This window comes from Xiphophorus hellerii, chromosome 2, assembly GCF_003331165.1.
Source record: "Xiphophorus hellerii strain 12219 chromosome 2, Xiphophorus_hellerii-4.1, whole genome shotgun sequence".
Classification (NCBI taxonomy): Eukaryota; Metazoa; Chordata; class Actinopteri; order Cyprinodontiformes; family Poeciliidae; genus Xiphophorus; species Xiphophorus hellerii.
This window is the reverse complement of record NC_045673.1, coordinates 15,801,870-15,817,417: the sequence shown is the minus strand read 5'-3', so window position 1 is coordinate 15,817,417 and position 15,548 is coordinate 15,801,870. Positions and strand designations below refer to the sequence as shown.

The 15,548-nt window shown below is 38.2% G+C and overlaps 1 protein-coding gene across 1 annotated transcript in view; it reads right to left on the bottom strand.

The window, feature by feature from the left end:
- ldlrad3 (low density lipoprotein receptor class A domain containing 3) overlaps window positions 1-2,108 on the bottom strand; it is a 100,538-nt gene extending 98,430 nt beyond the window's left edge. Inside the window, 1 exon segment of the mRNA XM_032548522.1 lies at window positions 1,749-2,108. Coding sequence (XP_032404413.1) covers window positions 1,749-1,800 — 52 coding nt within the window. The 5' untranslated portion in view covers window positions 1,801-2,108.
- Between the last annotated feature and the right edge of the window lie 13,440 nt (window positions 2,109-15,548).

The following is a 15,548-nucleotide window of genomic DNA, read 5'->3' as shown; positions in this document are numbered from 1 at the left end:
ACCATATGGCAAAAAGCTCACCAGATACAAAATCAACCTTCTTCCAGGACCAAGATCTAAAACCAATACAAAACCTCTATAGTGAGTTGAAGAGAGGAAAGAATTAGATATGAACCAGAACTCCAAATATTCCTCTGGCTTTGTGAAATGTTGTAGAATAAGACCAAAGTCCTGTCCTGATTGTAAAAGGCAGTTATACTGTTCCATCAAAAACAGTTTTTAACAGTTTTGTTAAAAACTGTTATTTCCTAGAGTGGGGTGAGAAAATATGTCCTGCACTGCATATCCTAAATGTATAAACTCTTTACATTCATTCATATAAACAGATGATCTAGTGACGTGGTTCTCACACTGCAGGAGTTCTTTAATAAAATATCATAGAAAGTTCCAAACTTACAGGCATTTTCCACAGCTCAGTGTTTCATGTTTCCGGGTGTCTTTAGTGGCACCCAGAAACAATTTTGGCAGAGTTGTTTGCAGTATTAATACAAACTGTGAAGTAGAACTAATAGATTGTGACACGTAAAAAGACCAGTTGTTCAAGCACACTGATCTTCACTTTGTCGGAAACTTCATACAAGAGAAGTGCATAGAGAATGTTTCTAGAACTTCAAGTACAAATGTATCTGGACAACAGTGAATCTGTTACAAGTGTTTGTGCCTTTTTATGCTGTGTTTCATTTACATCTGATCTCAGAATTTGGATGTAGAAATGGCTTCATGCCAACTTCCAGGTCTAAGGATGAAAACCAGCTATTTTTGCTAATTGCTGCATGAAGAACTTCAGTCATCAGGCTAACCACTATTATCAATGAAAACTAGTAACAATGTATTTCTCTGATATAGCAGCATGTTCTTTAAAAGAGGTTTTTTAGTACTACACAAGTATTGGCATTTTCTCTTATTGAATAAGAATTTGTTCTGTGAGAAAAATGATGAACCCAAAATGATGATATTCTGTAAAATCTCAGACACTCTTGTTACTCTTGCTGTTTGAACTATTTCTATGCAACTGGTTCAATGTGAATCAATAAATGCTGTGTTTAAGTTTTAACATTTTCAGTTGAAATATTGTGTGGTTTAGAAGCAGTTGCACTTCCAAAAGTAATAATGTCTTGAGAGCAACAATTTGATAATTGTTACTTTTTAGTTTGAGGTTAGTATTGGTTTTGTGGTAAATTTATTGTGGCTTTACACCACAAAAAATCTGAAACACAAAACATAAAAAATAAACACAAAATATGGCTTAGAATTACAATTAGCTTTTAGCACTTGAAATTCTAACTTTACAAAGCTTCAAACTTTAAACTATAGAATTCAAAGCTAAATTAAAGACATCAAATTACTTCATTTTAAAATGTCTGTGGTTATGGTGACATTGCCATGAATTTGTACTGGCTACAAGACCCATAGCCTATATGTAGTCTTGTCAACAACAAGCTAATGTTTGTAAACAGAGCAAAGGGAAATTGGAGACCAACACAATCTTTAATATAACTATGACACGGACAAGCTGTGCAAACTCTCAATATGTTGCCAGGCATAATAAGACTCCATTTCTCTTGTTTTACTATAATTTTTGATGGGTTTCAGTTTAAAGAAACGCTATCTTTTAAGTTCATGCCAACTTCTCTGAAGACAAAAGCAGCAGATCCCTGAAGCAGATTCGTCCTCTTCCCACTCGCACTGATGCGTGTCTGCGCCGTGATAACAACCTCAGTTCCCCTGAGCGCTTAAACAAAACTTACCGGCAGTTCTCGAGCCTGACCCCGAACCAAGCAGAAGGTACCAGATCCACATCGTATGGTCGCCCTTTTCTCACCCGTTGTTGGCCTGGTTTTGTTGTCCTGCCCCGCGACGGGGCCAGAATCCGGGGGCAAAAAATAAAAAAATAAAATAAAACTAACAAACTTCTCCGATGCTGAAACTCCTCTAAAGTCGGACTTTTGTAGCTTCCGACGGAACGATGAGCGCGTTTCGTTCGGTAGGAGTCGGATCGCGTTAGCAGAGTGGCACCGAGCCCGGTTCGTGGAGACTGGGAGGAGAGAAGCTCACAAGTCGGAGCTGAAGGGGCTTCGGGGTGGCGGGCAGGCTGGCTCTGCCGTCGGTCGGTGCTGAGAGGGAGGCGGAGCCGGAGGCAAAGTACTGGAGACCATAGGTCGGCTTGTCCGGGTCAGCGGCTCTCAAACTGAGGTCTGAGGACTGCTGACCCCCACAAAATGAATGAATGAATAAACTCATTAATAAACTTTATTCTGCAGACAGCTTACGGGGGAAACATAAAACGCTCACAATCTTTCACTTTTCTGAAATCTGGCTTCCATTAAAGCATTTAAACCGATCATTATGGCCACTCGTCTAATATTGTGTTGGTCTCCGTACATGGTAAAACAGCCCTGACTGTTAATGCACTAAAATGTTAGCACTTTGTGAAGTACCACTCTAAGATGCTCTATTGGGTTGAGTTCTAGAGAACTCATCGTCTCAAACTTGTTCTGCACATCAAAATATTTTTAGGCATTTTTGATCATTTCATGAAAAGCTGTGGCTATATGCTCTGCAACAATGCTTTGATAGGTAGGATGTGTAACACCATAAAAAAAAAATTGGAAAAAAAAGAAAAACAGAAAAATGGATGGGAGGACCTATCTGAGCAAAACATCGTCCAACATACTGCCTCTGCTGCCTTGGCTTGTTCCTGGTACCATGTGTTTTCCAGACAAATAGTATGCATCCAGCTGTCTGTGTGAAAGAAACTTTTTTCCCTTCCTCTATGATCCAGTTTTGATACATGAGTTCTTTTGGAGGTGGATAGGGGTCAGCATTGATACCCTGACTGTCAATAACTCTGAAACCTTTATGTCAGAGCCATCAATTATTTTTTCAATATCAGCTTCCTTCCCTGCCATGTGTCACTTGGACAAGATACTTAATCCAAAGTTTTCTTCTTTTAAGAGGAATATAATACTTGTGTCTAATTTAAGTAATAATCTTACAGGTAAAATTGTCATTTCACGTATCACATGTGTTTTATCTTGTGGATTTATGTTTTCTAACTTCTGCTTTACAGTAATTGTATCAAAATTCTAAACTGACCTGAACTTGCTTGTCGTTCTTCTACACACAGTTATAAAGAACCCATGCAGTGCATTATATGTTCTCTTAAGGCTGTAAAAATATATGTATTTATATTTACAATCAGCAGCATATGTGTAAGAAATGCATATGAGTTTTAAAAGTCTTTGTAACCATAGAACCTTCCCATTTTTCTTGTTTCAACCATAAACATTCATATATTTTAGTTGGATTTTATATGATAGACAAATGCTAGGTATAAAATCATAATGTGAAGCAGAGGAGAAAAACTAACTATACTAAATCCTTTTTTTTTAAATCAAATGTTTTGTACATTTTTTTTGCAAGTAAAACTATGAAAACTGTTGTACAGTATATGCTTTACTCAGGTATGCCTAAATACATCCAATGCAAGGTTTGTTAGACACATTATTTAATATAACTAATACAGAGAAACATGACTGACAGGTCAGAGGTAGATTGAAACCATGGTTACATCTTTGCACCAAAGAGTATAGCATAACTGCAAAACTTCCAAAGACATGGCTTTCTATGTAAACTGACAGGGCTTGGGAAAGTGTGTATAAATCAGAGAAGCAGGCAAGAGGCCCATGGTAATTTATTCCTTAATTCACTCCTCAAATTTGATCTTCATGGAAGAGTGGCAGGAAGAAAGTCATTTATAAAAAAATTAAATAAAATAACGCACAAGACGTCCTTTTTGCATTTGACTACAAGTCATGTAGAGAACACAGAAAACATGCTGAGCAAGGTGCGAGACTCAACCCTGAATATAATATCTCCATTGTGGAACAGGGTTTAAGGAATAACACATGATGTGGAGATAACCTTTTTTGTTGTTTTGAAATTTTGAGGAGGTAGCTCAGAGTTGAGGAGAAGAGTGTACACAGATATGAAGAATACCCTGTCCCCATTGGAGACAGCCACCATCACCCCACTTAAAATCCCAGAACAGTAAAATAAAGTTTGGGGTGTAGAATGGCAAAATGTGGAAATCTTCTATAACTATGAGCACTTTAACACGGCACTGTGTATACAAGATAGAAGGTAGGGAAGGAAGTATTTCAAAGCTTTATATTTATGTTTAAATGTAATTTAGGTTGAACCCTATCGTAGAAAGTCAGGAGGAGGAACAGAATAACGAGAGGATTCACCTATCAGGCCCCTCTCCACCTTTATCATACAACTGCAGCTGTGTGCAGACACACAACCTTGCTTCAAACAACCCCTGCTCTTTTTGACAGCATGCTAACCTGGAGGCATGTGATTGGGATGAGTCCCAATATCTAACTCCTTTAGCTCACTTTATATTCATTCACAGACTACGCTATCAAGCCAAAGTCTTGTGCAGGCTCACACTCTGAAGGAAGGGTCTTGGCACGTCAGCCTAATCTGTCAAAACTTTGTCAAAGATCCCAGTTTGATAGCTTCTGCAAAGGCCCCATTCTCCTCCACTCCCCCCATTGCTGCCTGCAGGGTCTCATGTATTATTGTGTTCTTATTATGTTACAGTGAGTGCTGATGGGAGATGAGGGAGTGCAAGCACACAGAGTAACCACTCCTGTCTACAGTCTACAGTTGGCAGACATTAATTTCTCAGTGATTACCAGAGTTAACAAAGGCAGACACAAGTCTCCTTAACACAAATCCCGGATACAATCATCCACTAGTCTAACTGAATGCTTGTTGAGGAGGAAGAAGATTTGTCAGTCAGTGTTAAATGGATTTTATTCTGCTCCCCTGGAGTTATCATTAATGTTAATGCTGAGCTGTCTCCCAAATTACACAGCCTGATCCAGTAACCAGAAAAGTATAATCTTTTGGGATTTTTTTTTTTTTTTTTTGTGGGGTCTGGTGAGTCTGTACAAAAGGACTAAAAGCAGAAATGTGGTTGAATGCATTCCTGATTGACATTGTGTTTCACTAATGCCCATCAAATAGCTTAGGACATCTATAAACAGCACGGACCTAATTAGCTACAGGCCAACAAATGGACTCATTAAGAGACATTAAGCTCTAATATGCTGGCTGTTATTGAGTTAATCGCTGAAGAAACCCAATTAGAGGCCGAATTTGAAGAATGGCTCTGAGGTAGTGCAACAATCTGATTGGCAAAAAAGGCAGAGGAACCTGGAATGGCTTTGCCTGCGGGCGAGTGGCGGCGCAGAGAGAAAGATTCAGCCTCAGATTAAGCGTGAGGTACAAGAATGTGTACAGGAACAACACAAAAGAAAGCCTTCCTGGGTGTGCGCATGTGTTGAAGTAGAGAAAGACAAGGTTTTTTTCAGAAAAGCAGGGAAAAGGATGAATATACTAGGATGCAAAAAGGTGTGATAAAGAAGGTGAAAAAGAAGGGGGAAAAACTGAAGAAAAAAAATAAATCACTCTTTGATATGAGATAACAAGTCAGAGAAGGAAGGTGCTTACCCAGAATTCCCCACCTTACCAAAGAATAAACTCCATGCTTCACGCTATGAGTGAGGGTAAAGATATTAAAATTTCAGAAAAAAAAAAAAACGTAAAAAAGCTGAAATCCCTGCCACTCAAAAATTTGACAACAATATATCAGACTATCTAAGCAGAATGTGGGCTGGGGAGACAAAGGGGGAGATATAGCTTTTGTGCTTTTAAGGATGACATGTCCTTGTCATAGCAGACAGCAATCGAGGTAGTTGTGAAATGCCAAGGCCCCTCGAGGACTGGCACACGCAGGTTCACTCTCCGCTGAGAGCCTGTTGACATTCGTTGTACATTTTTAATAACCAGTGCACCAGTGTGAAGCATGTTGTTGTTTGTGAGTGAGTGCATGGTTCTGAAATGGCAGTATGACAGGAGACAGGACCTGTCATGTTACAAAGCTGTAATGAATTCTGTAACATTCTCAGCTTTGCCCGTCAAGAATCCGATTAAAATGTTGAAGAGTCTGAACAGTCCATTCATAGCTATTCCTGAGCAACACTGCGGATAAATAACATGAAACTTGCCCTTGTCCATATACATTTCCAACTAAATCATCAGCACAAATACATTCTGGGATTTCATCTAGAAAAATGGGAATAAATAAGAAAAAAAAAAGTTGTTTGTTTGTCCTATCTTTCTCTGTATCTTAATGTAGCTGGCAATCTACTAGGCTCAGGCAGAACATTTGATAAAGATCAGATATTGATCTGGGATTTCATGGAAAGACAATTGCAAAGAGTAATGCCTCAAGCATAAACAAGTACCTTTCTAATTTAATAAAATTGATACATCGTTGATACAGCATTAACACAATATTACAGTTTTCAAACACAGTTATTAAACAAAGTGAATCCATCCCAGGGCATTTTTAGGGAAATGTAAATTGTTGGTCGATTGCTATTTATTGATTGCTCATTAAACCAATACAGCAGAAAATCATTAAGTTAATGGTTCTTGCAATTGAATGAATAATACATAATCCTTCAAATGTAAAGATGCATACATCTCTTTTGCTGGATACAAGAAACTTAACAATATAGTACTTCAAACTTCAATCTTGTAGCTTGAATCCAGAACAAGCTGGAGTTAGTTAATGTTCAACAGACTCCAGTCATCCGCGATTTCATCTGTTCTCCACACAACAGGCAGACAAAAACATAAAAAGGTCTTGAAAAGTCTCAAGCAATGGCCAATCTTCTGTCAGGCATGTGGGTAATTAGAAAAGCCTTAACTGATTCGCCATCAAGGTTTCATTCTTTAAATTTTGCCCTTTAGAAAAAGAAACATAAGCTAAAATGATTGTCGTGCAACTTGTCACGTCACTTTAGATGATCCAATCATTGTTAGATCAGTTTAAATGATGGTTGATTAGAGAAAAAAGATACACCAGAGGCAGCTTGTCAGACTCTAAGTGTCCTCTGGGAGCTTAAATTTAGGCGCAATGATGGCCTTTACGGAACGTGGTTGTCAAGTACAGCTAAGAATGCAAACAAATTTCCAATGTTTTACAGGCAATGCTTCGGACCCTAGAGTATTTTTCTTTGTTTAATAAAATCCTGATATGATCTTTGCAAAACAAGTAAAGAGGTAAGTTCCACCGCAAACATAAACCTACTTCACAAAGCATCACTCTGACCCAGTTGAGTTACTGACTCACATATTTGCAGCTGCTAGATTAAATGATAAAGAGGAAACATACAAGCTTTGTTGGATGATTCTTTGGACCTCTTGGCAATGTCACATGAAAAGTCACACATGAGAAAGGGAGAACTACCTTTTGGAAACCTTCCAAGACTTGCCCATCCACTTAAATCTGACTTGTTGGAAAAAGAGAGAATAATGTGAGAAGTAGCAAAATGGTCAATTGAAAGAGAGACAGAGAGAGAGAGAGAGGGAACGAGACACAAGTCAAACTGCTCCCTTTAGAAAATTGATAATCTGAAGCTTTTACAGTGTAATCTGGTCAAAATTGAACATCATTTCAAATCATTTCTGTCTCTAGATGTGCAAAGCTGGAAGTTCAGTGAATGGTAGCTCAACACAAATGCATGCCACACCATTCAGATTTTTCTTTGTAAGCATTTTTGACAATCATGTATCCTCTTCCTCCACTTTTTTACAATTTGCCCTACTTTGTGTTTATTTGTAACAGACAAGCTCAAGAAAATAGATGAACATTTATTGTTGCTATGTGACTAAATGGTAAAGGTATGAATATTTTGAATGCAGTTAAATTAAAATTGCATTCAATACAAAAAAAAACAACAACTCTCAAACTCTCCTGAGCACAAAAGCTATGGTAGCCATGAAAAAAATATGCATACAAAATCTAATAAAAGATAAAGAAAAATAAGGAATTGGAATATTTCAGAAAATCAGCAAGGAGGTGGAGAAAGCCAGATATATGGAAGTGTTAGGTCTGGAAGGTCATGTAATGGAGACAGGCCAAGGTGAAAAGAGGCACCATCGCTCCCAGCTGGCTTGGCCTGTTTTATAGCAATCATTTTGGCTAGACCTACTCATACTCACAGGCTACGTTCATTTAGGCAGCCACCAACTGTCTCAGGTGTTTTTTATGGGCCAAATATGGGCCACTTTTTTCTTCCTTCCCTGTCATGACAGTACCCTGTTCTGCATTTTCCATCAGAATGCTCTAGGCTCTTTGATAGTTTTAGATAAAAAAAGACCCAGATTTGTAGAGGAGTGAAGCTGAGAATAACCTTGAGAATAGTGCTGTGTGTTGTTGAAACATATGAGGAGTAAAAATGGGTATGTAAAACGCTTGCGAGAAAGTGACAAGTTTGAGCTATTGAACTGTGTATTAGGAGAGAGGCTATGGTGGACAGCAGCTAAAAGCATCGGTTCACATCACTTTCAGCAACAAAATTAGCAAATATAGACAACTTCAAAAAGAGCTGGGAGGAAAGGGTGTGTGAAATATCATAGCTGAACTGAAACGTTAGGAGTGCTGCTAAGAGATTCTGTCAATAGTGGGATGAGCGAATGATGGAGAGTTAAACAAGGAGGAAAATAGCAAACACTGAATCAGCTGCATAAAGTTTTCAACAAAAGCAAGAAGTTAAATCAGTGGTTGTTTGTCTGGGTGCAGTTAGAGCACGCAGATTGACCGTGTGAAGAGGAAATTGGGTTAGAAGGGGGTGCAACTCAGCACGGTGAGGGGGTTACCAAGCAAGACCTTAATAAGCAACACCGCCACAGGGTTATAGCTCATGCCTGGTTGCTCTTGACTGTGATTGGAGCAGTGAGGAGCAGGGAATGAAGGGAGGCCAAAGCGAACCGAGCAACGGCGGTAGGGGAGCTTGCTGAGAACTGAGCCTTTGATCACAGGGTGAAGAATTACCAGCTCAATGCCTGCTGCGGGGTCCCAGCCCAAGAGCACTGTGGGAAATGTTCACATTCAAATATCAGCTTCTTTCTCCAAACACTGATTAATTTATTGGCAAAATACACTCACAAACAGCACTAGACACAAACAAATCGCTTTGTTCTCTTGTGTTGCCATGGGCGTGCTCTCATTAGAGTCATTGCTGCAGGGCAGTGGGACTTTGTTGACATGTATCGACGCAGTTCTTCGCACAAGAGCACGCTCTATGTAAGGCGGAGCTGATCCACTGAGAGAGGACAGAAGCCTCCAACAGATGGCGCTAGTTTCTGTTTGACAAATCAGAATAATAATAAAAAAGGCCTGCTGTGAGAGTGGTCATTGGGAATATTTCCCAGTTTTAACTTGCCTACACTAACTTTTTTCACAAAAAACAAAAAAAAACCCCACCTTTTTTCTTCCATATTTAGATCTTGTTGCCCAAGCTGCAGCTTTTTTCAGATCTGTAAGGTCCATATTTTCCCAACATAGTACTTTGTTTTTAGACTGCTGTTTTACCTGATGATTTTGTAAATTTTAGTCTTAGTATTAATGTTTAACCATTCATTCTCTTTGGGTTTTTTTATATTTGTCGAAACTGTCACAATGTCGTGACAGTACAAGACAAATAATCTGTGGGAAAGGTTTGAGCTCGTACATCAGCATGATTGACGGTACTAAGACCATCCTTCTGGTTTTTACTGGTTGTTTCTGAGCAAACAACATATTTCAATCAGCACTAGGAGCACTGGGAGAAGGCAAAGGAGCTCAATTTTTTCACAGATTATGTGTCTCATACTATACTGTCAGAACATAGTGATAGTTTTAACAAGGTAAAAAACTTTTTTTTTTTTTTTAAATTAAAGTTACATACTGCAACCTTAAATGGACTCCTCAATAACATGTATCTCTATTTGTATGTTTACTGTTGAAAAGCGAATCTCCCACCAGTATCAAGAACCTTGGAACCTCTGGGTTTTCCTCCAGGACTGCCCAGTGTTTAGTTCAATCCAGTTTCCCATCAGCTCTGACCTGCTTCTCTCTCCCTACCGAAGAAAAATATTCCCACAGCAAGGCGATGCCGGAACCGTATTTCTCCGTCGGCATAGTGTGTTCAGTGTGTTGTGCAGTGTTAGCCTTCTATCACACACAGCACTTTGCATGTAACCTGAAACCTTCCATTTCGCTCCCATCAAACAAGAGCACCTTCTTTTCCATCTGCTGTTTTCCCTGTCAGCTGTGGCACACTTTCCTTTTGGTCACAGTTCCATAAAGATTCAAATTTGTGAAGTGAATCACTAACAGTTGTCCTTTCATCTCTGCAACTCCTCTTCAGAGTTACCTGCTAATTCTCCCTCTGCTCATGTCAGTTTATATGTACGGCCATGTCTTGGTAGTTCATAGCTGTGCAATACCTGTTCATTTATTCTGAGATTAAATTACACACTTGTTGACAAATAATAATAATAATAATAATAATGATGATGAGCTAATTTCTAAATTTGTTTGCTCTCTATATTTTGTGTTAGTCTATCACACAATTCCAAGATAATAAAATTAAGTCTGAGGTTTTAATGTGACAAAATGTGAGAAAGTTCATTAGTGTTTTAAGGCAGCATATATATATAAAGTGAATTTAATTCATTGTGAATCTCATAGCAGGGCCTGAGCAAAATCCAAATTTTGCTGCGGCATTTAAATACAAACAGTGATGGTGCTGGAGAGCATCTCCTCTACAATACCTAAAGGAGACGTTGAAGAATACGTAAGTGTTCTTCAATGTAAGTGAAGAACACTTGCATTGTCTGACAGGAGGTTTACTTCGGTTTGGCTTTGTAATGCTTTCATTTTGAAGTTCACTAACCTCTCCTACTTTGATTTGAACTTCTTGAAAGCAAGATTTATGGCGTACACACATATCACAAACTAATGACTTCACTTGGAGGGAATTCCTTAATCATCCACCTTATTGCAGGTTCAACAACACGAAACCTTTACACAAAAACAAAAATAATAACTTCAACATTCCAAGCATTCTGTCAGAATGCCACCCAACAGAGAATAGAGAGAAAAAAAAACAAACAAAAAAACCCCAAGGTGTCTTAACTTGACTTTCACACATAATTTTTTTCAGGGGTAAAAAATTCTTGAAAAGCAATTTGACTTATGTACAGACTTGAATCCTGGAGCTTACCCACAAAGTGCATAAACTATTTTAGTAACAGTCTAAAAGAAAGCTCCTTAACAAATCCTGCTTGCACATTTCCGTGCCCTTTGGAGTATTCCTGAAGTCGCCCTGTAGCTAATACAGATATGTGTACAGGCTGTTGGGAATTTCCCACCAGTGTTTGAAGGGAAGATATATGACTGTGGAGTTGGACGAACTATGATTATTCATAATCCTCAAAAAAGGAGTGAAGCACTGCCAGTAAACCAATACATATAAAAGGCATTCAGTGTATGTGTCGCATGCAGCTTTCACAAACTGGTAAAATAATGTATTGTGTTTTGTTCCTTTTTTAAGTTAAATAGAACTAAACAAAGCAAGAGGGGGAGATCTCATTTTTAAACTTCCTCTTTCTCTCTCTTTGCTTTGACCCTGCTCTACATCTGTGACATCTCGTGGTTAACTCCTCAGGGATTAAGGGTCGCATTTGGAGTATTACTTGAGCTCTAGAGATGTCAATCAGCTGCTCATTCTTGTGACACACCTGTCTCATTGCTATGGTTACAAATTATAACAAGATGACGAAAGTAAAACGGTAACAACAAAAGTCCTTCAGGATGCACAGCACCAAAACCTAGAAAGAAAATATGAGAAAGTCAATAAAGGAATGTCTGAAAAAAAAAATGTAAATTGCGGCAGCAAGCTGCCACCTTCCAGCAGGACGTACAATAATATATCATAACTTCAGGCAAATTTTTTATTAATTTCCTTTGAAATTTCCAATAGGATAAATGAGGAGCTTTTTTGTATCCCTGCTGAGATAAACAAAAAGCTTTCACAAGGAAAGGGTTCTGTATATAGTGAACTGTGACTCCAGTGCATCGCTGATAAATAGAAATTGTTATTCACTTTCCTCTGTGCTATTGTGTTGGGATCTCAGCGTCTGGAGATAAAAAAAAAAGACTCTTGCCATATTTTTACACAGTTGTTTGCTATAAAGCCCATTGTGATGGCAGAGAGAGGACACATTTGAAGTGCTTACATGTTGGAGATGGACTTATGTAACTGTGCACAAGTGAGAGGAGGACTAAAGAATAAAGAATAAACCTTGTCTATGTACCTATTTTTAAGGAGCCGCACTAGCACATTCAAAGGTTGCTTTTTTAAGTTTTCAACCCACAGCGTATAGATTTAGGCTGAGAGACATTTAGGCAGTCATTGGATTGGGACAGCGACAGCTCTCACTTCACAGTCCCACTATGCTGCAAGATTTAGCAGGGCACTCAGAGGGGCGGTGAAAATTGGAACACATTCATCTCAATACCCGGCCTGCCGCCACTAATGGATGTTAGTCACTTTTGGAGAGACAATGAGATCGAAGAACGATGGGCTTTCAGGCTCTTGTGGACATGAGACAAAAGCATAAATACCTTTAATCCCTTTCTGCTTCTGTGTGTATCATGCAGAATTTAATACTGAATATCGTCTGAGAGCTTTCTCAACTTTTTCACTTTTAAGTTGCCTCCCTGCATCAGATACTGGAATTCAGTTTGTACCACATTTAATTTCCCTTTGTTCCATCTCCACAGTGTCAGTTCTGTCATAATTCACATTCCTAGGCGGCAAATGAAAATGTACAACTATTAGAGTTTGAGATAATGTTTCTACCCCTTTACCTCCCGCAAAATTGCCTCCAGCCCTTTAAGTTATATTTACATAATTCCCAGTTGGATGTTTGCTAGTTGCATACTGAGCTCTATGTATACATTGAAAGATATTTCCTATCTCCAGTAGTTTTCACCAGCAGGTGCAGAATCTGCCAAATGGCTTGTTTACCGATTTTGCTCTCTTTTTCAAAATGCTTCTCAGTTGAAACATTATTTATTATGTTTCTTTCCACCTGTAAAGTAGTTCTGTCTCTTCCTGCAGGAACATATCTCCCCTTGAGACTGCATACGCTATGCTTCATAAAGGAGAAGCAAAACCACAAAGCAAGTGATGGAAATATATATTCTGCCAATTTGCTGCTCCAGTTAAGAAGGCCTAATAAAAAAAAATCCAAGATTTTCACTCTGCACTGCCAAAAAAGGGGGCCTCAGTCTCTGTGGCAAGTGTTGAGACTTTCTAAAAATTTAAGAACATTCTCTGAATGAAACTGTTGGAGAAGAGCCATCTGAATAAATGTATTCCATTGTGGTATAAACTGTAAATGTGACTAATTTTACAACTTTCATAGATATAAAAGCCTCTGTTTCTAAGTGATTTATGTGAACTTTACCTTTTTTCCCATTTTCTTTGACTTTTTTGCACACAAAGTGGAAAACAAGCATGAACCTACAAAATAGAAAGAGAAGTGTTTCCTCCTTTGATGTAGAGGTCATTGACAGATCTGCACATCTGTAAGTGTCTAGGGTTTTTTTTTATATCACATGCAACTACACTGAAATGCAAATTTAAATGCAAGAAGTGCAACGTAGAAGTTAAAGATCACACTATATATACAATTTTGCGCCAATGCGATAATAAATTTTGTCAAACCGAAACAAACACTGGAAAATCACAGGGTTTAGGATGTTCTGAAAATAATGATACCAAACAAGGTAAGGTAAATAGTTTTTATGGTGAAAATATGAGGGTAGATTCAAAATTAGACCACAACGGCCATTTAGACCCATGACTCCACAGGGTTAAAGATCGCGCTATATATACAATTCTAGACAACCATTCAAATTTAGCAGTCCATTTAAAAAAATATATTGTTATGAAATTCAGGTAACATCTTTTATTGAGGCTGGTTCAGCATACATGAATGTCTGCATGTTCAGTTCACATCTTACCATTCGGGGATCCAATTAGGATGTGGTTTCAAGCTGCTTGTCATCTTGATTAAGAAGTCACCATGGGGAGTCAGCAGAAGAAACACTGAGAGGGAGGGAAATACAAGGACAGACAATGATACAGATTATCACAGAAGAACTAAATGGAAAACATCCCTTCGACAGTGCTCATTTTTACTGATGCTGATATTTGTTTACTTATTTCTCTGTGCATTTTTAGACCAATTGATACTATTTAAAACATTTCAATATACTGCAGATGACAAACGTACTGAAAGTCATGCTTCATTTTTATTCTACTTCATAATTATCTTGTGTTGGTCTGTCACACATATCCCAATAAAATACACCGCAGCTTGTGCTCGTAAAGTATAAAAAATTAGGAACAGTGAAATGACATGGGACACTATTGCACAATACTCCTGAAGTCCATGTGATCCTGGGCCAATTGGGCTCTTGTCTCAATACAAGCTTTTGTTGTTCTTTGTCTATAATCACATTGCCATCTGCAGAAAAAAAAAATAAAAATTCATGCCTTGACCAAACAAGGGAACTGATTTGTTTTTGTGATTATAGATGGCATTTCTACTGCCATAATCATAAAAAGCCTAGACAATTACTACACCTTTTTGTACAAGTGACTTCTCACTAAATCTCTACGAACAATAACCAACTGCCTACTGACGAGAACACTTTTTTTTAAAGCCACAATTGTGGGAAACCCTCTTTTATATCCATGCTTCAGAAGATTAGTTAGTCCTTACAAGCTCTTAACAATAGTGAAAAAATAAAAACTTCCTATCACTACGTCACTTTTCTCAGCTTTTTGATGAAACTTTGATCATATTAAAGTTCTCTGGCTCCACTAGCAGTTCAGATTTTCTCTTAGGATTCTTCTGTATTTCTCCTGTTTTAAAGGGATGTGAAATTTAGCTGAAATCGAGTCAGTGAAAGGTGTTTTGCCACCCCAAAACAGACACAAATACGCTGCATTTAATTTAATCCTTGCACTGAATTTAAGACTAAGTTTGCATATTTTAAAGAACCATCCTTTCTTGAACAATAAATCAAACTGCCTCATTTTTGACATACAAAAAAAAAAAATCCTCAGATATTCCTTTTCTCCTCACCAAATACTACCCTTGATTTATCTAGGCTCATTACCTCTGTAAAGTATCCTGTCTTTTCAAGGATGTCGCGATGAATGGAAGGCACTGATTCTAGGGCCCAATTTCAGAGAAAGCTATTTTCGCAGCAGCTGGCATTTAGCTCTGCTATTTGCATGCATGTGGGTCTACAAATTCAGCATTTAATCTAGTTGCATCAGAGTAAAGAGAAACAAATAAATTGAACAGATAACGCTGAGACCCTGGGGTAATATGACGGCCAACTCAATATAGTCAGTTGTCAAGCTGCTCTACTTATACTGTATATGTAAATGAGTTGCACTGTGGATCAGAATACATAAATACTCTGCTGTTTTGGGTGGATCTATTATTCTGTCAGTGTTGAGCTTCTATCTGTACTGTTATATTGTATAATAAATACAAAATTTGACTAAACCCAGTGTTCCATCCATCCATCCACCCATCCATCCATCCATCCA